Raw genomic sequence first — 27,930 nt, 5'->3', positions numbered from 1 at the left:
ACATGTCAAGCAAGCGCTCTGTTGATCCTTTCATTCTCTGACTTTACCAGAAATGGTCAAGGGGCCGTGAACTGTTCTGGGACCTTTACCGATACCCCACGGCTGTCGATACAATGGAGCTTAGGTCCGTGTTGCGCTGTTCTACCAGCCGTCTCGGCGTTGCCTCAAATATCTGATGAGGGACACCTAACCTTTTGACCATTTTATGTATTTTTTGAGTCCCTCTCTCTCTCGAGAAATAAGCTCCTTCTGATGAAGATTGGCCGTGGTTTTCTTGCTTCTCCCTGTTTGCACATGCTTGACCAGACATATATTGTCGGAGCTTAATGCTAATGTTGAATTAATAGTCGGCCATGAAGGCCATGTGATGTCCGAAAGTTAGGAAAAATTAGCTTGATGACATGTGCCGGTTATACGGACTTAATTTACTCATCTAAATAACCTATAGATATCAATCTGGAAGAGAGTCCTTCAGTATCAACTCCTTGACAACACATTAGATTTAAGAACATCTTGAGGTGTGCGCGTCTAAAAGATTACCGTATAAGCAGAGACCCCTAATTTTACCTTCAAAAACTGGGTAAAACTATTGCCCCCAGTAGTATACAACTCTGCCCCCAGTAGTATACAGCACTGCCCCCAGTACAGCTTGCCTACAGTAATATACAGCCTGCCCAGCATTTAAAGAAAATAATAAACTTATATACTCACCCTCCGGTGGCCCCGATCTGCAGCGCTGCTCCCCCGATGTCAGCGCGGCCCCTCTTCTGGCTTCGGCGCCCGTCTTCTTTCTTCTCTAACTTCGTGCTGGGCGCCGCCATTCTTCTCCCCTGGACGATGTCTAGTATGACGCGCCGCTGCTGACGTCATACTAGGCGCCGCCTGGAAGAAAAACATGGCGGCGCCCGGCACGAAGTTAGAGAAGACAGAAGACGGGCGCGGAAGCCAGAAGAGGACCTGCGCGGACATCGGGGGAGCAGTGCTGCAGGTCGGGGCCACCGAAGGGTGAGTATATAAGTTTATTATTTTTTAAATATTTTTTATGACTTGTGTATGACTCGTGTATAAGCCGAGGGGACGTTTTTCAGCACATTTTTTGTGCTGAAAAACTCGGCTTCTACACGAGTATATACGGTACTTTGCTGGCCTTTCCTGTACAACGTGGTGGCCCCAGATCATCTGCTGACTATGCCCTTGTAGGTCTGGCCTTGGTACTATTCTGCTGCTTATGTGGAAAATAGAAATAATGACACAGTTGGGTTTCATGGCACTTAAAGGAAACCTACCACTTTAAAATGACCCTTCTGACCCACAAATACCTTAAGCTAGCTCAGGATGAGCTGATGCTGGACCATATTTTCAATTAAACCAGAAACCGCTGTATTTGTAGAAAAATTCTTTTCTTGTGGTAGTAAAATCTCCCTTCGGCGCTTCTGTAAGCGTCATACGGCGCGCACCCCGGACCCTGCTCCGCGATCACGCTCTCGTCAGCGCCGCTCCCGTCACTAATTTTGCTGTGCCCGAGAGCCGGTGACGTCACTGAGCTCTCGGGCACACTAGCGCATGCGCACCACCTCCTCCTGGCGCGCCGCGGCCGGATCCCATTGCGCATGGGTGAAGTCCCGAAGCCTCGTAGTATCGCGATACTACGAGGCTTCGGGACTTCGCGCATGCGCAATAGGATCCGGCCGCGGCGCGCCGGGAGGAGGTGGTGCGCATGCGCTAGTGTGCCCGAGAGCTCAGTGACGTCACCGGCTCTCGGGCACAGCAAAATTAGTGACGGGAGCGGCGCTGACGAGAGCGTGATCGCGGAGCAGGGTCCGGGGTGCGCGCCGTATGACGCTTACAGAAGCGCCGAAGGGAGATTTTACTACCACAAGAAAAGAATTTTTCTACAAATACAGCGGTTTCTGGTTTAATTGAAAATATGGTCCAGCATCAGCTCATCCTGAGCTAGCTTAAGGTATTTGTGGGTCAGAAGGGTCATTTTAAAGTGGTAGGTTTCCTTTAATTCAACACGGCAGCCTATATTTACTTGGACTGTAAATCATAACTGGATACTAATTTAAGATCTAGAACATATGTTTGTCCACAGCTGACCCCGTTCTTATGTGTGTGTGTTTTTTTTTTTTAAATGGTCTGCAGATTGCTGACATGTGAACTTTGTGTTTTCTAAAAGAAAAAAAAACTTATGTTGGCAGCATTCAAAGATGCTATCGAAAGTGGATGGTATTCTGTAGAACTTTAGATTCACCTTTGGTAAATGCATGTGAATGACCAGTGCTTGAACTTGTTCCAGGAGGTTGTATTGTGGTTGCCAGCACTTTATAATCGTGTAGCACGCTATTATAATATTTTAATAAAAATGTAAATACAAAAAAAAATTTGTAAGATTTTACATTTTTAGGACCCTTCTTGACCCTGTTACAAGTCACTGCAGTCGGTTGGGCCCTATTTCAATCCATCTTGGGATGGTTGTTAGGAGGGGGGGGTCTCTTCTTTACTGTTAGTTCCGGGCATAGAACGGCAATACCGGTAGTCCACCAATTTTTAGCTGCAATAATCTGTACTGTACATGACCAGACATTGGCTTATGTGATCATTGCTACTATGTGCACCATACCCCATCAAACAGAGGTCGGTACACTATTCATTGAAGTAGCTTGTTGCCCTGAAGGGTGTGTTTGACCTTGGTTTTTGCCAAGTTCAATGTACTTTCCTCGGAGGGCTAAGGTGAACTTCTATAATCATGCCCCTGGAACTTTAAATTCTGGATACAAGTGATCAAAACAGGTTTGGGACACCAAAACCGATGGGGATGAGAAATTCTATGAAGTGGTTCATAGATTTGTTACGAATCTAATGTGTGTCAGAGACAAAATCCGAATCTTATGATTTTGCTTTGGACGAATGTTTCAAAATTGTGGCTAGAGATTCGGAGAGGGTGGGTGTGGGGAAAATCTTAACTTTTTTATTTTAAAAAAATCACCAAACTGGATGGCTTTGTATGAAAGATCTCTTTATTAGAGAGGGATATATACCAAGTTCTAGGATAATTGGAACAGTGGTTCCAATCGATTCGGACCGGAATCAAACCCTATGAAAAATTTGGCAAAGCCTATATGAATTAGAATTTTGGCAGAATCGCTTATCTCTAGTGGTTAGTAGATGGGCCATTAAGTAATGAAAATTCAAATGGCTGCTATAAGTAGATTGTTTTAAAACCATAATAAATTTTTTGTCCTCCTTCATTTTCAGGGATATCAGTATGAACAACATCACAAAGTTGCCTGAAGGTGCATTTAAAGGATTGCCTTACCTTGTGGAATTGTAAGTATACATGTCTTCTGCATTTCATATTAGAATTTTTTTTTTTGTTTTTTTTTTTTCCAGAAAGGTCATGAGCTTTATGTACCCATAGACACTAGAGAGCGGTGTTTAATATGGTTTGCTTTTCATCCCAGGTTTACTATAATTTTTTCCAATTATTCTAACTGTTGAAGCGGGAAGTAGATGTATGAAGACTCCTTAGAGAGATTATGCCATATGAGGCCGCCTCTGCAGGTGTGTGGAGACTTACAGCCACTGAAGCTCCACTGAGGGATCCTGGGAAATATGCAAAAAATATTTTTCTAACCAGGACGGGGACAAGGGAAACATTTTTTGTCTTTTCTCCACTCCATAGAGGAGCAGAGCCAGCGCTGGCGCCGGCTCTATAGACTCGGCAATCGCGTCACCGCTGGGTCTAATGAGTTAATTAGTCCCAGTACAGCTCGGATCAGCACCACCAGTGACAGGTGGTCATTTTCTCTTATAGATGCTCCAGTTACAGGGGAAGATTTTGTAAAAGAAAAATGACCGTGTAGGTGATATAATGTAAAAAGAAGAAAAATACTCATATTTTACCATAAAATAAAAAAATTGCCTGCTATATTACAAATAACATCCAAAACTATACACATTACAGTATATATCAAAACGAAATAAAATAGGGAATTTGTTAATAATGTTCATTTTGAGTTAATTTGAAAAGTTAAAAAAAAATTACTTTAAACTACAAACTTTTTTTTCCCCCCACTTTTAACCCCCAAATAAAAATGAAAAATGTCTCTGTGTCCCCCCAAAAAAACATTGCAAAAATGTTAACGTAGCCCGCAAAAAAAAAATGCCTAAAAATACCCGGTCACTAGAGCCTTTTCAGGCCGCTTCACGAAGGGGTTAAAAATATGCAAGTGAGCCTCAGGGGTGTCTGTACGAACAGAAGACCCTTCAGTTTCCCAATCAGGTGCTAATTATTCAAGCCTTCCTTCAGTGCCTATGGGGGCTCTTCCTTCTCTTTCCCTGCCAGAGAGCTGGTGACAGCCGAGAAGAGCCAGAAGGGACTTTTGTTCACAGGAGCCCCTGAGGCCCATTTGTATATTGTAAAAGTCCTTTTTACATGCCAGCTTGTAAGTATGCTTGCATTATAATCCCTAAATCCATGTGGTTGGTTTCCATTAATGTTGTGATGCGGAATAAAAGCCTAAATGCTTTAAATGGAATAAAATATGTAAATTGAATTTATAAAGTCAAGGAGGCGGAGAGTTTAACAATGAAGTAAAGCTTTCCCTGCCATAGAACACCCCCTTCACTATAATTGATGGTCCTGTGTCCAGGAACATCATTGATCAGATCTCCAGAAGTACAGCACATGATGTCAGTTACATGAGAGGAGGTGTATAGCACTGAAGTCAAGCTCTCCCAGCCTCTAAACCCTCCTCCTCCCTGATACATTCAACTGGACCATTAAAGACAAATTATCTAGAAGCTGTTCAACGGCTTAGCAACATACTCATGGGGGTTTATTAGGCCAAATTCTGATGACCGGTTCCCTTTAATGACCTAAGCTATTAAGTTTGGCCTAAAAATAAACTATATGGCTAGTTTTGGATAATTTTTTTTTTTGTTACGCCTACGGTATTTCCAGGCTCTATACCTGTGTAAATAAGTGGCAGATGTACCAGAAAACTGATGTACCCAGCTAGAACACTTTGGATATTGGGCCAGTTATGACGGTGTTGTGTTTTGCACATGTGTGTTCAAAATGGCGTAAAGTCAATCTAATTGGTGTTTACACTATCTAAGTGGGTGGGAGCGCCCAAAACTGCAGGCTGTGTATATGTAAAGGTCCTGCTTTTCCAACTGATTCCAATTAGCCTGTCCCGTCATTGTATTCAAACACAGAGATTGTTGCTTCTTTCTGTCAAAATCGGATGAAAAATTAGCTTATTCAATATTTACACAGCTCATAAAGAAGCCTGTTATAATTAGCGCCGTGCAAATGACTAAAATGCTCAGTTTTCTGTTTTCATAGCCTTTCAAGGACAGGAAGGGTCTGGCCCATGGACGGGGTTAATTTAAGCCGGACTGGTGTGACCTACTTATAGCATTTGGAAATATCACCCGATGAGTTGTGAGAAATCCACTTTCATGCATAACAAAGGGTGTGACGAGGGTGGAATTTTTAATTAATGTCTATTAGTGGAACAAATCTCTGAGCACGTAGTGTAGTTGGAGAGAAAAAAAAAATATATTTTTTAGCAAGCATGTGAAAGGGGTTGTCTAGTTTCAAAAACCCATTTTAGTATAACCATAGTAGTTAATCCTAATCTTCCTATTAAGTATTTTGCTCTTTAGATCTGAGTGGAGAACTTCAGAACTTGGTGGCGTTTCCAACAGTGTGTCTTCCTCTGTCCTATACTACAGACCACTATCTCTGTGGATTATTTGGCTTCTTCTGTGCTGCTCAGTAGGTTTGGGGCACCTGCACCACAAGCTAGCTATCATGCGCCTGCCAAATCTTCTTGCATTACATGTGTCGGTGGCTTTGTTCCCAAGATTCCAGATCGTAAAACCATTGTGGTTCTCTTGACTTCAGTCTACTTTGTACCCATGGTGCAGTGAAGTTAGATGTACTGATCTTGACTTAACTAGTGTGGTCCGTTTTGATTTAGAGTGCACCTTGTGCGTTCACCGCCTTAATCACCTCGCATCTAGGGAACACCCACCACGTGTGTTCGCCACATTCATAACTTTGCATCTAGGAAAAGCAACCGGCAAGATGTTTGGACCTTAAATACAGCTTCATGCAAGGACCCAAACCTACACACAGGCTGTCTTTTAACTTGGTGCATTTGTAGCCTCCATAGAGTAATCTGGCTCCATAATCTGCCATGAAGAACCATTGAGGAACTCGTAGCTGATGAGTGGCTAATGGAGATGAATGGACCCGTTCAGGTTAGGGTTGACCTGGACATATTGGCGGCTGAACAGATTGACAGATTGCAAAATGTCCTGGTCAGGCGGTTGAACCTGACCATTGGGTCCACTCATCTTTAGTGGTTAACCTACAAGAGACCCTCCTTGATTGCGGTGGCTCTTCTGGTATTGAAATGGCTTGCCCAATTTTATCTTTTATCTTTATTTACAAAAGTCTGAACCTTGGTTACAACCTATATGTTGGTAGATTTCAGGCCGTAGTGTCCGAGGCCCAGCCCCCCCCCCCCCCCATCCATTTCCATCCTCGGGCCTCTACCGTATCGTACTTGCTGTCATTTTTATTAAACCGTTTCGCCCACAGCTGCCGGTTGCAATACTGATAGACTGATTGCACCCTGTGCTGTGTATAGGGAAAAGGCTGCCAATTGGCTACTCGTATAGGGCAGAATGAAGCTCGTGAGAGATTCTCTTCCTGATAAACATCTCTATATAGTAGAAGCCTTTATCTATATTTAGGCTCTTTTTAATTTACTTTAATAGGACAGTGCTCACCGCATATCACGCACTTCTATCTCCTCTCGGCAAGGTGTGGTTTGTGAATTGTGGCCGAACGCCAGGAGTTGCTTATCATTACTTTCCAGTCGCCTCCCTGTTCCGTCCGGGCTTATTGCTTGCCGTGTGCCTCCTGCACTGCAGCCCACAACTCATGGTGGTCCCAGTGTCTGTCTTGGCAGATGCAGCCTTACAGACATCCGTAAATTGCTTCCAGATGAGTCTCTTGGGCAGACAATAGAGAAAAGTTTAAAGCTTTAGCTTGCGACATGCAGTCATTTAATGGACTCTTGGCAGCTTATTGGTTCTGCACGGATTTACTTCCTTTATCTGCAGAAATACTCCTATCGTCCGGCATGTTTTACAGATATTATAGGAAACCCCACTATTACTGGAAAAAGATGTTGCCACAAATTATCTAGACTCCTCAATCGGGAGACGTGAAAACTCTCCCATAGACCTCAAAAGGTCCACTTCGGTCTGTTGCTGCCTATGGCCATGAGACTGCCGTAAAGCATATTGCTATTAACGGAGCTCAGGTAAAATGGCCACCCTCATGTTCATGTACAGAAAAATTTGTTTAACTTTAAATCAGAGTTGATCTCAGGCTGTGGAACCATTAGTTCTGGACCTTGGCCCATGGTCGCATGGTGACCCAAGACCAACGTGTAAGAGGTGCCATGCGCAACTGCACTTCTAGTACTGTTACTGTAGTCGATAGCAGTATATAGCACCTTCCTTCCTCAGCTTTGACGACAAAGAGGGGTCTTTTTATAATACTTTACATAAAGGGCAGATGTGGACCTTAACACTCTGCTGCCTGAAGTGACTCTGCTGCCACAATTTTGGTGTAGCTAATGTTTCCTGAGGCAATAGGCTCAACTCGCCTCATGGCTGCTGCACCACTGATAATGTGTCAACTGCTTTATAGATGACCAGTACTATATCAATTTAGGAGCATTGATTAAACTCCGCCATGACCGGTTTCTGCGTCCGAAAAGGGGACAGTCTGAGCCCTAGGGAGAGTTGGTAAAGTTCCTCGAAATCTCCCCTCTCCCATAAAGGTGCATCAGATATAGCCATCAGCAGATGCCGACATAACGTTGCATGATCCCCATATAAACCCCATGGATTCCCCAATAATGATGTTTTGTTATGCCTTAGATTCCCTCATCACCTCTGCCGTACACCTGGACCCCCAAATTATCTCATGTAACGTGTAAAGGTTGGGGGTCCACTGCTTTTAATTACGCACAGATGAGCTACTACTGCATTTAAAGGGACAACTTCTCTGTGGACCCTGCTCACGGCTCCACTTCTCTAACTAGTATAGATAGTTACGAGCAAGTGGATGGTCGGTGGGGCAACTCTTGTTATGGTGGTGCTTACCCATATGTTAATGGATGAATGCTACTTTTTTCTGTATAGACGCATGTAATCAGACGACCCTTTCCAACACGTAGGCGCCACATTTACGATCAACATCGGCTGTCCTGCAGCGGACAGCGGATAGTCCAATGCCAAGTCTATGTGATACTAGTTATTAAGCTAAAGTTGTTTGCACTGTATACAAGCTTTGTAAGTGAACTGATGTCTTTGTCCTTGATGCATTAATTATAGATTTCACAGTTGCGATGTCTTTTTAACTCATTAGCATATAAGGTCAATTCAGGTAATTAACTCTCTCGTGAACTAGTGTAACCTAAGACATCTGAGGCTGCATAGTTAGAAAATTTCATCTTGTCACATGGTCCCTTGGAATTTAGTTTTTTTTTTTCTATTAACTTGACATGGCCCAGATTTTTATCACTATTGCGCCCTGTAACAAAATGTCTTCTAGCTGATCTTCTCCTACCAATTTATAATTTTCCTTGGGTTCATTTTTTGGTCCATGTATCTCATTAGCTTTTACTTAGCATATTGACCATGTAGCCCACACAGTTATCGCGCTCCAAAATGTACTATGAAGAACCACTGAGGAGCCGTAGGATGAAATGCTAAACCTCAGCGGAATTCCTAGAGCTGAAATGAATACAGAGGATCTTAGATGTTTCACAAGTCTTGATCTCTAGGCTGAGTAGTTCCACACCGACTCGGAAGGTGTTAATGCAGTCAGGTCAGGTTCTCTCAACCTAGGAGGTGTCATCGTGGTGCCTGCAATATTTGCCATCCGTTTCGCAATCTGTGCTCAGCTATTTCTGCCCAACATAAGTACGAGTGTGTACTTATTACATGCTCCTACGCTTTACACCTTCAACTTGTGTTTTTCCTGAATACTAAACTGTTCTTCACTCCTTACCTGCCAGGTGCCTACATGTCATGCTCTCTTAATGCTTGCCGTCTTGGAGCACAAAACAAGGTGGGGCAACTTGAAAGGGATTACTACATAGCGAACAGGTTCAGCATTGCTTCAGTGGTGTTATTTTTCCTGTAATGTTGAAGCGGCTGCTTTTACAATTGAAAAAATGTATCCTATCCATCTCCGTTTAAGCACTTTGTCATCTAAAATGAAGCAGTCTGGTGTTGAGGCCAGTAAAAATGCTGTGAGAACATACAAGCCATGGGGATGGCTTGAGCTAAAGTCCCAAGTGCAGGACATTCCTAAGTGGGCTAAATGCCTAAATATAATGAGCCACCACGTTTGGTCTGTAACCCGTGTGAATACATTAAGAGTCGGTGCAAATTTGGAAAAAAAATGGCAATGACAAAATAAGAGATTTCGATCGTCCCTTTAGTCACTGTAGACCAACTTTTCTTGTGACGTACGTAAACTTTCGGTACATATGATGATCTTTTCACTAACATGTTAGGCTGGTACATTTCTACATGGTTCTACAAATTTCGTTTCTTAGAACCAGAATAGAATCCACACATTATGTCCCAAACTTGGACTTTCTTGGATTGATGACTAAATCTAATGTTCAAAATTGTACTCAAATTTATTTGCTTTAATTATCACTATTATAAGTGATGGTCGTCCATCAGGTTCCATTTGTGCCCATCGTGATCGTTCCAAAAAAAAAAAAAATTTCAGATTCCAATTTCAGATTTTCTGCGATGAACCATGAAAACAAAGTGCCATATTTTTTCAGGCTATAAGGCACCCTTTTTAGTAAAGAAAAAATGGTGCCCAAATGCCCTAGCTCCTTTTAGTCCAAAGTTCAGGAGGATCTAGCGCTCCCCAACCCACCTGACTGCTGTCACTCTCCTTGCTTGTCCCGACATGAGTATTATTGCATTGCTACCTAGAAAAATGTTGAATGCTTTCTCCATCGTTGCCAGGGCATAGGGCCGGCGAAAAAGTTGCTGAGAGACTGGGGTATGATGTGTGCTCTTTGGTGGGTGAATGGATGGAGCAGTATTGAGTGTACTCTCATGGGTGGATAGAGTGGTGCAAAGTGTGGTCTTGGGTGGATAGATGGAGCGGTGATGAGTGCTCTCGTGGTGGATGGAGCGGTGATGAGTTTGCTCGTGGGTGGGTGGTTTGGTTGGTTGGATGGATGGATGGAGCAGTGCTGAGTGTGCTCTTGTGGGTTGGTGGGTGGATGGAGCGGTGATGTGTACTTGCCTGGATGGATGGAGCGATGCAGAGTGCTCTTGCGTGGGTGAATGGATGGAGTGGTGATGAGTGCACTCGAATGGGTGGATAGTGGTGCGGAGTGTGGTTTTGCATGGATGGATGGAGCAGTGATGAGTGTGCTCTTGCGTGGTGGGTGGATGGATGTAGAGTTGCGGATTGTGCTCTTGTGTAGGTGAATGGCTGGATGTAGCGGTGCAGTGTGTGCTCTCGCGTAGGTGGGTGAATGGATGGAGCGGTGCTAAGTGTGCTGTGCTTGTGTGTCTGAACATGGTCTGAAAAATTCAGTAATTGGTTTTTAAAATTTTCATCAAATAATTAGCAAAAAAATTAAATGTACATGAAATAATTTTTAATAGTTCTTACTGCTTTAAAAATATGGACTGCACTCCTTCACGTCTGCTGTAACGTCCACATCTGAAAAATGGCGTTAGATATTTGTTCCCGAAACCTAAAACCACAGCCACAGTTTTGCTAATCCCTAGTCATAGTTCAGCAAATTACTCAGCTGGGGAGCTGCAAAATTATATCGACACTTAAGTGTTTTATTACAGCTGGGCTACAGTTTCCACCAAGAGCAATGTATGTAATGACTCTTCTAGATAAGGAGGAAAGAGTTTGTGTTACTAATTATTTTTAACCTTTATAAGAGTTAAGACTTCAACATTTACAACCTCCCCTTTTTTTTTTTCCCCTTGAAACCATAGCAACTAAAATGATACAATAAAGCAAATGTTCTCTTATGTAGCACTATGCATCTCCATGGTAACAGACTACAAAAATGCCATGTGTAGTCTCATTTTTAAGTAATGTTTACTACTTTTCCATATCCTTTCCACCCCCACCCTTATTTTTTTTTTTTTTTTTTCTGACCAATGTTTGGTACCAAAACGGGGTTGGCTATTTTGTATAGCCATGCTGAAATTGGTTCTGAGTCTATTACTGTTCTCTATAGACTAGATTATATAAGAAGTCAACCTTTAAAATCCATCATGGTAAACCAGGGACACTTACTTTTAGACCCGGGCACTGTCACTGTGGTGAGACTGAAGGGCTCCTGGGGGTGTTGCTAGAACCCCTCTGTGCTACAGATTCGCAGGCTGTCACAGTGTTCAAGGAGCACTTGCCCCTCCCACTGTGTAAAATATCAGCAGGCAGGGAGGAGGAGCTGGGGGAAGGGGGTGGAGTCTAACAGCCTGTATAGCTGCAGCATGGTCAGGTTCTGGTTATACCCACTGCTGACCTTCTGCATCATTATTATAATTTTTAAAGTTGATATTAGAAGGCAGGAGGCCATGGATAACAAATATAAGAAGATTACCACAGTCACAGGGCCTGGATCTCTGAGTTAGTCTCCCTGATGGAGTTTGATGGCAGATTTCCTGCTGGTCCAAATGCTGGGAGCCCGAGACGGCACAATAACATGAGTACGGGATAATGAAGAGGGAGTACTGTACTGTGAAGTGAATGGGGGAGGTGTCAAGATTTTGGCCTCCACTTGTTTTGTTACAAGTTGGCCAGACGATATTTAAAAAAAAAAAAAAAATTTGGTAGTGTTTTGCTTTAGTATTCGAGCATAATTGGTTATTTACAGTAGGGTCCGTGTACTGTATATGGCTGTTCAGTACATTTGTGTTCAATAATGTAGCGACTTTTACACAAGGGTCCCATACTTTTAAGCTTGGACAATTTTATTTATTTTTTTTAATGCATTATCCTCCTTGTTTCGGAATGTAAGTTCTCACTTGAGCATTCTTGTAGCAATCGGCCCATGTATATAATTGTCCCCTTAAATTGGGTATTATCCATGAGCTAATCCACATGCTATGGATATGAGCTTCCAGGTAATGTCTCTGTTAAAGGTTTTAATATGTCGCTTAAACAAGAAAAAAAAAACCTGCTGTTCCCCCCTGAGGCTACGAAATGTCTCATCTTCCGTTTCCTCAATCCTGAAGGCATTATTTATATCATCCAAAGAGCTTGTGTCTAGTGCTAATAGTGCACATCCCCTCCCCGCCTCTAATTATGAGGTTCTTGACCCTTATAAGCAGTAAGTCCGTCAACGGCCCACGAATATTTGGCAGGCATGTTAGAAAAACCTTTTCGCATACTCGGCCAGTTGTATCCTGTTTCCTGGAAGATTGCCAAAGTGAGGAAAAGCGGATGCCGGGTGAATTGCTCCTCTCTGTTAGTTGGTTTAGCAGGCTGAATAAACAGGAGTTGCCTTGAGGTAGGCAGCTCATCTCTACTTAAAGTCACGCAACGGCTCTTGTTTTCGGCATGTTCCTCCTCGCAATCTAATGGGGATACTAAATGTGTGTAAAGCAGCAAAGGAGACTGTATTTGTTCCTATTTGGAGATCCAAACGATGTTTAGAGCTTAGGTACATCTGTGTGTAAAAAAATTTTTTCAATTAAATCAACTTTCCCCGGTTTCCCTCCTGCTCCTTCAGCGCACCCACCATGGTATCGGTGTTGAGTTTGCTAGTCACCATGAATGTCATTTTTAGCTGAAGACAGTTTCAAATAGCCTATGCTAAGCTTATTTAAAAAATGCCTTTGTCAGAAATCTCAATCATTTCAGTACTTTATAAAACTTTATTTCAAATTACCTGGCTCCCTGCCAGCAGCATGTGGTATGTCCTTTGGAGGGGGCAGCTGCAGCCTGTGTTTGCCAGTGTCTGTCTCCTGTTATACACACTCGGACATCTCCCTCCTCACTTCCTATCAAGTGCATTGAGCTGGCAGGGGAGGGAGGGGGATGGTGTAGAGGAGAGGAAGAATGTATGAGGAGACTGCGACACAGGAACACACATGCAGCTGCGCCTCCCCAGGACTCTCCACATGCTGAGTGATTCAGAATGCTGACAACGACATTTTGAAATCCACATATAGTATAGATTTTTTTTTTTTTTTTTTTTTTTACCAGTCAAACTAAAAATTACATTCCTGGCAATAGGTTTGCGTTAAAGGACTTTTGTTGGCTTTAACTATTTTTATTAGTGGATCAAACACCCTACACCCTACAGATTAGAGCAGAAAGCTGACAGCTCCATTCTCTGTATAGTGGCTGGATTGAGTCACTGCAGTTTAACTACCATTCATATGAATAGAGGATAATCTGCCCTAACCTGTTCTAACCACTACACTATTGATTTGATAATGAACAATTTATGAGGACGTATTTTATAGATTGGTTAGCAATATTTTTAGATTTGGGGGGGGGAGACCCATCCTATCCCAAAAAAACGCCAAAGCAATACTCTAAATTTGAAATCCTAATATTTCTTTTTCATTGGCACTGAAAAACCTAGGTTCATTGAAACTTGGAAGCTTTGGTCTCTTATCATTCTGGCGTGCCCACTCCCACCATTTTTTCTGCACTTGTCCCTATTATTTGATTTATTGCCGGATCGGAGGACCTTGCTGTAAAAAGACAGATGTAAGAGCGATTAACTAGCAATTATGAGCACATCCCCTCTCTAATAACCATGGAAATCGTGAAGAGCCGGTCTGAGATGTATCCTGTGAGCCCCCACCTTTTTGCAAGGGAAGGAACCATCGAGCTTGTGCTCAGTTTACCGTGTAAAGCGATCTCGTGTTGGCAGGCCGGTGGCTGTGGGATTACTAGGTGTGCCACATTTTAGCACTTGTCTGATTCTGCATTCAGGAAAGGGCTTGTGATATTTAAGCCTTTGGTGCAAGCGAAAGGTTGGACCACACAGAAAATGTTTATCGGGAAGTAAAACGAGCAGAAGAAAACAAGCCCGGAGGAAGGACACGGTGCCGAGAAGTGCACATCTAGAAGAGATTGTTTTGTTTGTTGATCTTTGGAGATTGCCAGATCCGTAGGGATGGACATTAGACGTTCCTAAGAGACTAGAATCAACTTTTTATATAAATGAGTGACGGAAGAGAAAGGATCACATTGAATCGGAAGGAAGGCGTCTTTTATTTTTTCACTTGATGTTTAGAAATGTAATGTTGCACAAAACGTTTTCCTGAGCCACAACCTTAGTCTACAGCTTTTGGTTCTATTTGATTTTAATAGGTGAAAAATGAAAAGTTTGGGGATGGCAATGGTAAAAAAAATTAAATTGCACCATTTCTTGTTAGGATAGTTAAAATTATTTAACTTGGGCACAAGGGGGTTCAGTATTTGTATGCCACATTTATTCACAGATTCATCCGTTAAACTGGGTCACGATTTGCGGCCAAAACGCACGGGATTACCAAAAAGATGAATCTGCCGATGGCCGGTCTGATAGTCCGGCGCTTTCCTGGTCTAATTGCTGTACAATGTGTTGTCTGTGACGCCTCTAATTTTTTTTTTTTTGTTTAGTCTGTGATTATTTCTAGAATTTTTTTCTATTTTTTTTTTTTTTTGCTTTATCTAATTTTCTTCTTTGCTCGCAGTCTCAATTATTATTACAATTTTTTTTCTTCCAGGCGGCTGGCGGGCAATGACCTCTCTTTCATCCATCCCATGGCCTTGTCTGGCCTGAGAGAACTCAAAGTCCTGTAAGTAATTGTGCAGTTTTGTTAGTAATTACATGCTTGCCCTGCTCTGTCAGCACAGCAAGACTTTGCCTTTAACCCTCCTAGACCCAGGGGAAATTGGTTGTCCTCCTGTGACATTGCCACCCTCCCCTTTGCAAATGATGTCTAACGTTGTGGTCTGTGATTGTTGCTATTCACTGGGAAACAGATGTCTTATATAGTTTACTGCTTGCTGTGAAGTGTCGGAGCATCAACCTTGTCTTTTTAGGTTGTGGATCTACATATTCTCCTAGTTGTATAGAGCTGAAACCATTGAGTTGTGTAGTGTCTCCCATATTTTGCTATGAGGTTGGCCACAAAAATACACATTGTGGACTGAAGAAGCTTGAGATCACAGTCAGTGGTGTGATCTTTAATGTTGTTGCTTCATGGACAAAGATGGCCGTTCACCTTCCATATCTTGTACGACCAGCAGCTTTTCCATAAACACACAGCTAGGTCAGGGCATTCATGTGCTTTAGGTAAAGGCGGAGTAAGACTATGCCAGTTGACTCTTGTTCTCAAGGGGGACAAGCCCCAACCAAAGGATCAGTCTTTGGAATTCAACAGGCCTCCTCTTTATTTCGCCCAATGTCATCAGTTGGATGTCTCCTATGTTTAATGGATTGTTGCCCCTTTACATGACGGTTTCCATTATTTATCTCAAATAGGATTCATGATTCTTGAGATCTGCCCCATAATAACCTTTCATACATGTATGGTTTCTCTAGGACTCTTCAGAACAACCAACTGAAGACTGTGCCTAGTGAAGCGTTAAAGGTCCTGGGATCTCTCCAGTCTCTGTAAGTAAACTTGATGTTCTTGGTGGTCTAAAGGTTTTTTTTTTTTTTTTCGTTTAGAAAATTACTTACTTGGGCTCAATATAGATTGAGCACTGAACAGCCAATCGGGCAAGTTGTCGCCCCTAGAAACTAGTCATGGTTATGACTGGCCAATCATAGCAATGTCTAGATGCTAGGGGCTTTGTCGGATTAGCTGTTTCACTCCGGTCAGGTGTGAGGTCACTAAAGCCAATCACAGGCCCAGTAGTGTCATTGGACCGAACTTTCTTAAGTGTGGAAATACCCAGGAATGAGACTACTTACTGCTATTGTTTTCTGCTGTACTTTATTATGTTACTGCCGCACTGTAGAATTATTCATCATACAACCCCCCCCCCCCCCATTAATAAAGTATGATGTGAACAGATATGTAGAATAGTGTTTTTGTTTTTAAGAATATCACACACTGATGGTTATTTACAAAGCTCACTGGAAGAGATGGTGTTAAATCCGCTGCTAAAATGATACAAAAGAGTCTAGACTCCACCAATTACAAATTGGACATGGATAAGCCATAAAGGAGCAGCTCGGCTTTGAACGGATACTTAATTTTACAGTTCCCATTTATAAAATCTCGTGATTTTAGATGTCGTCCTCTGGCTTATGGAAGGCGAGCGTGTTGTGTGGAGAGCGTCCCGTTGGTGTGGTAGCGCAAATAACACAGTGTGCAGCTGTAGAAGTCTGGATTTAGGTTGCCTTAGAATAAATAAATGTTATGACTGTCGCGGGCCGGCGCCCTTTCCCATTTTAGAATGTACATTTGAAGTATGGAAGATGCTTGTGAGGTTTCCAGACCGACTAAAACACTATAATTTAATCTATGCAGAGGATCTATTTTGGTAGCCCCAACAGTGATCATTGCAGGGTGTCCCGAGGCGTCTACAGCCTGTGTCAGAGATGGATGATATGGCAGCTGTATATTATATACTATGTAATATATAGTTAGTTGCCTCCTTCTATCCTCCTTGAAGGGTAACTCATCATGAGGATTTCGGCTGTAACCTCTTATTGGGGACAGTAAATGAATCGCAATAGTGTCTTTCTAAATTCTGAGTGATCAACACAGAAAAAGAACTTGATACACTGCATAGAAATCACGTAAGGAGTTGCGTGGGTGGAGAGGAGTATTCCTGGATTGTCTTCAAGTCCCATTGGACAAATACATCACCATAACATCCCTTCAGCAGCTGACACTGTTCTATGATATGCTTGGACTATGGAACCTCGGTCAAGCCAGTAGAGGACAACTCGGAATGAATCTCCATCCCATGACTCCTTTTATAGACTTCAAACTTTTTTGTTTCTTTTTCTGCCTAAAGCCTTATCTTCCAGAATATAGGAAGACCTCATGGTGATCCTGTCACTGTCCTGGTGGTTTGTGGGCCTAAATCCTCATGACAGGTTCCCTTTAAGATACAATATCTAAAGCTGGCTCTATACATCAGATAGTGGGACAACAATAGGGGACTGAGGAAAAAACCTAAAAGTACTTGCTCTGCTCCGGCTTAGTGCATCAGAGGCGCATTGAGACACCTTTGTGATCACCTGAATACTGTGTAGTAGGTACATTTTTAACATTTTTTTTTTTTTTTTTATTTTGTTTTACCCCTTTCCCCTCAACAATGATTTAAACTGGAAAACACTCTTTAGTCTATGGTGTATGGAGACCTCTTGAATAGCGCCTTGGCAGATATGAGAGGGAATTGGAGGTTCAAATGGAGCCACCGAAGAGGAGTCTGGCAATGGTTTCCCAATTCCTCACGACCTGAGCATGCATGTGTATTAGGGGGTTAGAAGAGATCAGTGGAATATATGTCTGAAGTGTATGACCCTCCTAAAAGATGTGTAGTAAACCACTTGAGGTGCAGCATACTCGAAGGTGGCCAAACCTCTCCAGTAGCTTCAAGCCGAATGTTCTTTTGAGCCAAAATAAAATCTCTCCAACCCGTTGCGAAGGGACAAGGTGTGAGTCCCTTGCCATAAACTCCTGGAGCTGAACACACCTGAGAATAAACAAATTCATCATTTCTGGTCATCGTGTGGTGAGAGAAGTCGTTGGTCAAGATGGAATACAGATCTTGCCAAAATCTGTAGGTTTAACTGCTCATCTTCTATGTAGATGAGTTCTTAAGAGTTCTTAAAGAATTTGTACAAAGCTGCCAAATTTTGAGGTACGGGTAATGGATTTGAGTACTGAACGTATGGATGTAATGTTATGAGACCACTTTTGGTTGGATGTTTTCTTTGAATAGGAGTTAAAGTTTGACAGAACCAACATGTAAATCCCAAACTTTTCAGTTCAATAAGGCTTGGTAAGCACATTCCCTCATATGCAACTTTTTTTTTTTTTCTTCCTACCATTTCTTCTGTCCAAACACCTTGACATCCGTGGTATCCTACCAGAACGTGCTCTGCTGAAAGGTGCTTTTGTTCAGAGCGAGGCTCTGTTTTTATTTTGACAGGAATATGTTGTGCCAAGTTTTTCACGTTGGTAGGTTTGGCACATTGGTTTGTGTTCCACAAGACCTACCAGGTCGTCTGATCTAAATCCTCGTAGAGGTCTTGATGTTTGTTCAGCCTCCTGCCAAGCAAAAAACATTGAGTACACATTGGGAATTACTAAAATCTCACGCTCATTTTACTCAACTCATAGTTTTTAGGGAGCAAAACAAATTATATTAGATGAAATTCAAATACCAACTTGAAAAATCATATTTTTGGGCAAAGTTCTTTAAATCTATATTTAGGAAACTGCAGTAAAGTCAGTGGCTCTCCAGGTTGTAAAACTGGAATTTAAGAGTCCAATAATCACTAAGTGGTGCTTTCCCCCCCCCCCCCCCCCCCCCCCACATATAATCGGTGTAATTTAAAAAAAAATTAATTCTAACGCTCAGTTCTGATTTTTGCAATTAATTTTTTTTACCACCATGGAACACTTTTTTGTACTCTTTTACATTTAAAAACTACATACATATACATAGTTGTTTTTAACATTAAAGATCATGATCTTCAGTGGAAAATATGTCCACTATTTTTCAGCCACACTATTTTAATGCTTGTATTTAAAAAAAAAAACAAAAAAAAAAAAAAACATTTTATTATTTTTTTTTTGTAAAATGTTTTCTTTATTAAAAAAAAAATGAGACAACTCCTTGTTATAGGACATTCACATTATTCAGAAGACCAGCTGCTTATTTTTCCTTTTGCTACACGGAGATGAAAACTGAGGGGCGCTCAAAGCAACAGCACCCCTGCGATCTATTTTTGTATCTTTCTGGGCAACATTTTGAGCCCGATGTGTCAAAATTCACTTCGCATAATTTGGATCGTGTGTCAGTTCCAGAAAATACCATAATTTTGTGGTTTTTGTAGTTCGGTTTGGTAGCTACCTTTTAGATGGTGGTCAAGTTGTAAGGAGCACACGCGCCTGAGAGGACTCCTCACCACCCCTCTATCCACTAGACTAGCTCATGGTATATCCACCTGCTGTTGACAGTCTGGATGGAAGTCCACAATACATTTAGTGCAGGTGGGAGCTCTCGCTTTAATGCCACAGCCTTCATTAAGGGAGGTAAGATGGCCTCCCTCTCCTCCAGACGCTGACAGGTGGTGGCAGCAACCAGACCACCTCGGCAGCAGGTAGTGGGACAACTCTTCTCTTGAGTTTATGGCACGATCGGCAGCCATCTTGCCCCCATTAGTTAAGGGCACTTGACAGGAGAGTTGGGTGGCAGCAAAAACTTCTCAGGTGGGTGTCCTAGGTTAGCCAGACTCCCCTCCTTCCCGACCTTTATTTTGGCAGAGCAGAGGTCTGTTGACTTAGGGGTGGTCAAGTTGATTTTATACTTCTCAGATTTCTGAGGATTGCCAGGGTTCATGGGCTAATGCACTGTCCATTTGGAAAGACAATAATGGCACATAAGCATGAGCTGGAACTGTTGATTGTGGAGCTTGTGATGGACTATGAGTGGACATCCCATCCCACCACTTCAGCCTCTTACCATTAGAACATTGAGCTGCTTCCTGTTCATCTATAGTGAAGGCATTCTGTAGATGTTTGACGAGTTTATCCCACCGGAAAATCCTCCTTTTGATCTCCAGGGGAGGTTTATGAATCTGGAAAAAGACAAAGAGGGACAGGTATTTTCTCGTTCACTTTTGACGGAGCCTCAGGCCTTTTGTATCCCCAGATATTTTAATGCACCCTCTGTTTAAATAGTCCTTTTTCTCTTGTGAAGGCAAAAATGATTCATCAATTCAGCCTTATTTATTTGCATTAGGTAAGAGGCAATGCAGGTGTCATTACGTAAGGGGAGTCATCTCTCAGGTCACTGCTCTGCATCAACATTGTATTTTGAGACTATCTTTCTCGGCTTGTAAAAATAATTCTGACACGTTCACAAGCCTTCAGGCAACTTGTCAAAGTGAAAGAAGGATTGAAAGGAAGGGTATTAGCTCTTCAACATGGTATACCCTTCACAAGAGCAAGGAATGCAAAGATATCCTTATGCTTGTCTTGGTTATTTACAGTCAAAGGATAGTGTTGGATCATGGGAAGTGTAGTCTGTGGTTACAATTTATCATCTACGTTCATCTATTCGGAGCCTTTTGACTTGTGTATGAAAGGGCTTACCGGGACAATGAGCAAAAGTAGGACAAGGCTTCCTCGAACGTCCTACTATGGTCCACATTGGGTCATTCACTCAGAATGAATGAGTCTATAATCTACTACAAACACTCCAATGTAGTCCTCAAAATCTAGAACCAATAACCTCACTTTTTCAGTCATTTTTGAATGCTACCAGCCAATACCTTTAACTGGTGAACAAGTTTGTCCAACCTAATTGCTTGTGTGTAACCAACCTAATAATGCTATTACAATGGTAATGGCTCAACCTCTAGGAACATATCCAGGATCTACCCAAAATATAACCTAATTGGATGCAGAAAAAAATACCAGAACAAAAATCCTTAAAGGGGACCTGTCCCCTATTTTTATCCCACTAAACTAGCAGCTCCCTCAGGTTCAAGCCCATTTACTTTAAGTTAAAAAAATCTTCTCCCAGAGTCATGTGAAAATGAGCAGAAAACTACGAGGTGTGTGTCCAGTTCTGGGGAGGCTGGTGGGGAAGTGTTGCTTTAGATGCCTTTTTCAATATGTGACTACATAAGATACAGCCTGATGGCTTTTATGTATTGGAGAACACTTGGGGGTAACAAAGTGCATTAATTTGGGGTGGTTAAACTCCTAGTCTGCAGGCTCTTTAAGTAATTATTCATCAGAAATTCATGATTATTAGATGAGCATAAGAAAATAAAAATATGTAAAAATATCTCCAGGCGGATATGAAAATTTTATTCCGGAATGCTTTTTTTTTCCCCCATGGTTACTAGATTATTTATCTAAATTTTGTTGTCCCCTTTTTCACATGGACAGAAGACAAACTTCGACTGCACTTGTACAACCGGTCTTTGGTATATGGGTCAAATTTGCTCCGACTAACTTGTTCTGTGTTTTATGCTGGATTTACCAAACGTAGAGTTGACATGTTGAGTTCAGTTCAGACCAATAAATCCAGAAGAAACTTGGAATGAGCTTTTTGGACCAAACCCAGTCATGTAAAACCGGGAAGTATGCAAATACATTTTCCAAGGTGTTAAATGGAAAACAATGTACCCAACTCTTCCAATATGCATAGATGTGTCGTCCAGGGAGAAACTTCTACTCTTCAGAGCAATAGAAAGGATAGTTGTGATATCCAACGGCCTACTTTCCTCAACTCTCCTACTAGGAAGAGACTTCTCTATTAGCATTAAATGTTTCCACAGAAACCTCCGAAGATTACCCATCTTCTCCTACAGATAAGCATCCTCCAGACATATCGGGTGCCACTTATCATACAGTCTTGCGTCTCGTCCTAAAAAATGTGTCCAATTGGCCAATGATAAAGTTTGAGGAGATGGCTATCTACAAAATAATCCCAGTCCTCTCTTGACTATATGGACGTCTTTCAGTAGGAGCTTGCAAATGGAACGCTTTTGCCTAAACACACAAATCCTCTGCACTTTCCACTCTGGATGATAAATCTGCAACCCGGAGGTGAAGCTTCAATTTACCTCAGACAAAGGAAGGGAAAAAAAAAAAATCTAACGTGTCTACAGCTGTTCCACAGATTTCATATGTTCCCGGAGACAGGACGGATAATGCACACAGTCATCAGCTTTTGTTTTTCTTTTTGAAAGGAACGAAATTGCAACTGTTGTCCGCTCCGTCCTCATTTTTCAGCCGATGGTAACTTAGAAAGGCGAAAGATGGGAAAACTGTAAATGATCCCTCACTGCTTTGTTTGGAGAAGCTTAATGCTTGGGCAGCATGGCCATTAATCACCAACGTGACAGGAAAATGCAGGTGTTTTCTGTTTAACTAGGAGGGAGCCTGTCAATTTTAAGTGTACCCTATGCTCTGCCACAGGGGCATCAGCCCAAGTTTTCGTCTTAACTCTTTAATCGCCAGAGGGGCCTACCTAATGTTCTTTGTTCTTAAGCGCAACTTCATCATTTCCCCAGTTCAAAGTATCCCGTAACTGAGGATTAATTAAAGCATCCAAGGTAACGTGATAGCCTAGGTGGGGCGCTGCTTTAAAGCTTAGCCCTTTGTTATAAACGTTGCTGTGATCTCTACTGAATGATGATGATTTAGACTCCGCTCGATTGATGTTATTTGGGTCCCAAAACACACATAAACAGCTTGTTGTGAAGCGCAGGGTGGAAGCGCCGGTGTAGGATGCGTTCCGCAACGTCTTTTCGTGAGAAGGTTCTTTTGAAGTTCATAAGCAATGCTGATGAATCTGCTGGTAACTGGTCTTTCATACAAAATTGGCATCTCCATAATAAAGCGACTCTCCCTATTTTTATTATTATTATTTTTTTTTTTTTAATTTTTGTCAAGTTTTGAAAACTTATTTTTTTCAGAAACATGACTAATTCTGAGTCGATGGAGAATAGTCTTGCTTCAGTAGAACATCTCTTGATATAGAGGTCACAACATGTCCACTAGTTGTATGCACTTCCTGTATATATTTAAAACCCTCCCTAAATCCACCACTGATAAGAACAGAGCATCCATTTTTATCCAGATTGTGACAGATTTCAGACTTTCGATATACTGTGTGTATTGGCTATCTTCTTTGAGTGGACCTCCACCCTAGAACAGTATTTTTGGGTTGTTGCATCAAAGTTGCTCCACTGTACCATGTAACCAGATTAACTCTACCGTTTACTGATCCCTTTGACTTTTAAAAGGTCACGCAAGTTGTAAGGTGATCATGAGGTACAACAGTTTGTTGGATTTGGAGAGCCTGGTGTCTACTTTTGCAGGAGTTGTTATCTCCCAACTTTTTTGTGGGACTTCAGCTCTTTGTATGCTGAGATTAGAACATTGTTAGAGCCCTAAGTTGGAGACCACAACTCTAAATAATATAATGCAGAAGACTTGGAGTAGTCCCATCTTGAAAATTTATGAAGCATCCAAAAGTTGTGATTGATATCCATCTTCTCAAGAACAATGGTTCACCTTCTCATGATGGCTAAATATGCTATATGCAATTGTGAAGCCTCTTTTCTTCTATGATGGGAAGTGTAATGATGGCCATGTTTGTAGAGGTGACTAGTCCTGATTAGATGCTGCTCGTGGGTGTGAAATCTCTAATTCAAGGTTTTAATCCTGCTGTGCGTGGTGACCAAGAACATTCAGTAAAGTAGAGAACCGTATAGTGCGAGTGGTGACATGCAATAACATGCAATCCTTGGACTGTGCGGTTACCTCTTCTCTAAATCAACTTTATCTAATAAGTCATGTGAGCATCTTGTGGTTGATACTCTACTAGACCTTACATGATAGATACCTACAATGAAGAGTCTCTAGTAAGTGATTGAAAGGTTTAAAACAAATGTTGATAGTTTTTGTTACCGGTGTGCTTTTACCATATTTACAGCTCTCTAGACTGGAATGCACCGCCTGTCAATGGATGGTTTGGGGGGAGGGAGACGATGCATTAAAATATATATGTCATGCAAGTCTTAAAGGAATTTTCCCATTAATAAGGCTTATCCCTTGTCCACAACTTCAGCAGATAATTGTCTAACTACTGGATGATGACAACTGGGACACTCGGTTATTACAAGAATGGAGCACTACCAAGCACAGTGTTGTATCAGACAGCCCAGATCCATGACTATCCCTAAAATGAGTGTCCTTCTCTCCCCTGCATGAATAGACTAGCAATGCACATGCATCGCCACCACTTGATTCACTTTTATGAGCCTGATGGAGCAACAGATCATAAGTTAATAAAGCGGTAATTATGTATGGACACTACCACTCCAATTACCCCATTCTCATGATTACTGGGGTCCCAGACCACCAAGTGAGTTCACTAACCCATTAAACTATGGATAAATGTTGAAAACGATACCTTTAATACCAATCTTGCTGTGTAGTGTAGTTCCCCATTATCTGCCATGTTGGACCATTTCGGGCCGTGCATAAATGATTGTTGTAACACCAACACTTTTACGACCATGATTGTAAAACTCTACGATTGCTCTATGACCGCCGGTAACCTGTGTCTCACCATGACCTTTGTGACGTGCTTTTAGTGCCCAGTAAGATGAGATGTATGGGTGCGTTTGCAAGGTGTGTACAATGGATAATTGATTAAAGCTATGATGAGGGTCATAAATCCAATGTTGGGTTGCTACTGTATGCAGTAACTTAAGTGTTGGGGGACACGGCAATGGAACAGGCGCTCTATGGAGTCTGGATGATACCGGTAACTCTTCTACATCATTAGATTGACTTGTGGAAGATCCTTGTCTTCTCTTGTGGATTGGAGCAGTCCATACACTCGGGTGAATTATAAATATAATGGCGTGCCAGGTGTAGCCTTGAGTTTGCCAACGCTCAGTATAGATTTCATGTCTTTTCTGTAAACTCTCACTGAACGCTTTGATTAACTCAACGTCCTCTCTTGTAGCCGGCTAGACGCGAATCACATTGTCAGCGTGCCGGATGACAGCTTCGAGGGTCTTGTGCAGCTGCGGCACCTGTGGCTGGACGACAACAGCTTAACAGAGGTCCCGATCCGTCCGCTAGGCAACCTCCCATCACTGCAGGCCTTGACGCTGGCCCTGAACAAAATCACTTACATACCGGATTATGCCTTCTCCAATCTCTCCAGTCTGGTGGTTCTGTAAGTAACGCAGCATATAACATGTGGATTATAGATAACGTAGATGTATATTGATCATACGTGTCTTGATATGCAGTTTTATGGAGTCTGTGTTCTGCCTGTAGAGAAGGTTGAATGGGTTTTTGGTGGAACCTTGGATATATGAAAACTCTTTGATATATGAGCGATTTTGTATTATGAGCACAAATTCTTCTCGCAATCCAAGGTTCCGTCGTATCTATATTATTATTTATTTATAAGAATTCTGTACAAAATTTTATTCAAGGGAAGTGATTCTTGCACAATTATCTTTACAACATATCTTAGTGTATGTTATATAACCCAGTATATAACATTTGATTAGAGAAAACCAAATAAACCCACATCATTGGGGGAATTTATCAAGAGCCGGAGCATTTCTTGATGTGGGCTAGCACCCCACTTCTCTCTATCCGCCATGTAAGGGCTACTGACTGGCCGTAGCCCAGGCGAGCACACATCGGCGCTCTGGAGAGGAGGAGGGATGAGTCCTGCGGCAGGGTATACGTCCCCACACTGCCGATGTGAATAGGGCTAAACTCTTTCCATATCTAGAGAATATCTCCCTTGATTCAGCTCTGTCCAGGAATGGTCTGTAAGGAGTTAAGTCATTAGGAACTCATCTTATCGGTTGTCTGTGTGAGTACAGAAGAGTGCTGAATGTCCTGGTTTTTTTTTCTTCCTTTCTTTCTGCTAATAAATAATAGTAAATTTTGTAATATACTGTATACTATATTTATACTATAATTTGGCTTAAAAGTTTATTTAAGCGTAAAGGAAATTTACCATCCAAATCAAGCATGATAAACCAGGGACACTTACTCATTCAGGGACAATGACTGTGGTAATCTTCTATTTGTTATCTATGGCCTCCTCCCTTCTAAAATCAACTTTTAAAATTTATACTAATAAGCCAGAAGGGTATTACCTAATACTGTCACATCCCCCCCCCCCCCCTCCTCCCACTTTAAGGGGCAAGTGCTCCTGCACAGTGTAATAGCTATGAAGACCGAGCACAGAGGGGCTCTGGTAACACACCCAGAGCTATTATTTCTTCTAAAATCGGCTTTTAAAATGATGCTAATGATCCAGGAGGGCATGGATAACAAATATAAGATTACCACAATCTCGGTGCCTGATTAATCATGATGAATTTGGATGGCAGATTTCCTTTTAATCCTCCCTCTTATACATACATACATGCATGCATGATCTTCTAAATCATCTTCATTTTTCTCATGTTTTCTTGCACTCGGTCTTCTGTTCTATATTATATTCTTCTTACAGCAATAGGTTTTTAGGATCTTTATTCATCCATATGTTTTATTCTCCCTTCCAGACACCTTCACAACAACAAAATCAAGACCCTGGCCCCTCACTGCTTTGACGGCCTGGACAGTCTGGAGGCGCTGTAAGTAGACGCACCGCGTAAGCTTCCCCTCTGCAATGTTTATCCGCCTCAGTCTTTTCCTGGGATTATGGGAAGTGATGGCATGACGGGGGCAGGGCTGCATATTGTCAGGGCATACTTCTTTCATTATAGATCTGTAACTTCAGGGTATGGGACTCCAGGGACAAGTTTCACCATCAATGCCTTTTATTTTAGAATTCTCTTTAAAGTGGTGGTGAGGGGGGGGGAGTTGTTGACTTCCTCGAAGACATTTTTTAGAAAACCATCGCCTCAGTTAGTGAGGCATAAGATTTGCTCTTATATAATGGGATTTGGGTCAAGTGTCACAATTCAGTATTAGGGAAATACTGTAACAGATATTTTTTTTCCCCACAAATTTTATGGAAGCATTTTGCAAAGGGTCAGTTTAATACCATTTACGTGTATCTAAAATTTCCTATTTTACGCATTATCTCGCAGTTTACCTAATAAATATCACTTCTGCTACTTTGTATATGAGTCTTATTTTCCTGAGATGAGTCAATTACAGAGGCTACAGGAGGAGTCTCACTTCAGACCCCCCTATCTTCACTTCTACAGAACCCAGAAATGGGCATTTTGGTGACACATTAAAGAGAAGTATCTCATTTTCTGTGATTTACATACAGAGATCCGGCCAGTTAAAGGGGTTTCCAGTGACAACAAGTTGTCCCTTTTCCACAGGATATGGGCAAACTTGCTGATTGGTGGGTGTCTCAGTAATTGTGGAGGGGGGAACAAATCACGTGAATGTTGCTCCATTGTACCCCCTTTGCTGGTTGCGCAGGTCAGCTTCCATTACATTACATTCAACGTTTTTGGAACTGACAGAGATAGCCAAGCGCGTGGGTACAATGGAGCAACATTCATGTGATCTATGGGGGTCCCATCTCTGAGACCCCTTCCGATCAGTTACCCCTATGCTGTGTCCAAGGGATAACTACTTTTAAGTGAGCAACCCTTTTAAATAAATACTATTTCTGAATCTGTGGTTATGTAGATCACAGAACAACATGTCTGTTACGATCTGAAAGATGAGATTCTTATCTTATAAAAAAAAACTTCAGCAGTGTGTTTCTAAGTGCTATAGAACTGAAGACAGGGGCAACTAAAGACCTTCCCCCTGCAGACTCCTAGACTGGACTCGCACTAGGCAAAATATGACTCTTCTCAGATCACTTGCATTTGGCTTTGTGGAGAAGTTTTTGTGTTTTGTTTGTATTTTATATGCGTAGGTAGACCGGTTAGAGGTCGCAAAAGTGAGAATACTGGAAAGAACATGTCCTTTAAAAATCTGGACGGTGTCCCTTTTTAATGCAAAAAAAAAATAAAATACCATGTGAAAAAAAAAAAAAGTTTAAAAAGAACACAAGTATGACAAAGTGTAACCGGAATAAAATGTGACCTGGGCCACAGTGCAATACATCCATGAGCATGAGTCGCCGTGTAGTCTCTGCTACCTTGC

General features: G+C 41.9%; 1 protein-coding gene across 1 annotated transcript in view; it reads left to right on the top strand.

Annotated features, from left to right (window-relative positions):
* The window catches only part of LGR4 (leucine rich repeat containing G protein-coupled receptor 4), a 69,269-nt gene that overhangs the window by 25,635 nt on the left and 15,704 nt on the right, over positions 1–27,930 (top strand). Inside the window, exons 2-6 of the mRNA XM_072118556.1 lie at positions 3,259–3,330; positions 14,836–14,907; positions 15,657–15,728; positions 24,803–25,018; positions 26,376–26,447. Of these exons, the coding sequence (XP_071974657.1) occupies positions 3,259–3,330; positions 14,836–14,907; positions 15,657–15,728; positions 24,803–25,018; positions 26,376–26,447 (504 nt within the window). The remainder of the gene's footprint in view (positions 1–3,258; positions 3,331–14,835; positions 14,908–15,656; positions 15,729–24,802; positions 25,019–26,375; positions 26,448–27,930) is intronic.

Source organism: Engystomops pustulosus, chromosome 7 (genome assembly GCF_040894005.1).
Source record: "Engystomops pustulosus chromosome 7, aEngPut4.maternal, whole genome shotgun sequence".
Taxonomy (NCBI): domain Eukaryota; kingdom Metazoa; phylum Chordata; class Amphibia; order Anura; family Leptodactylidae; genus Engystomops; species Engystomops pustulosus.
The sequence above is the reverse complement of the archived record's forward strand: the minus strand, read 5'-3'. Positions and strand labels throughout refer to the sequence as shown.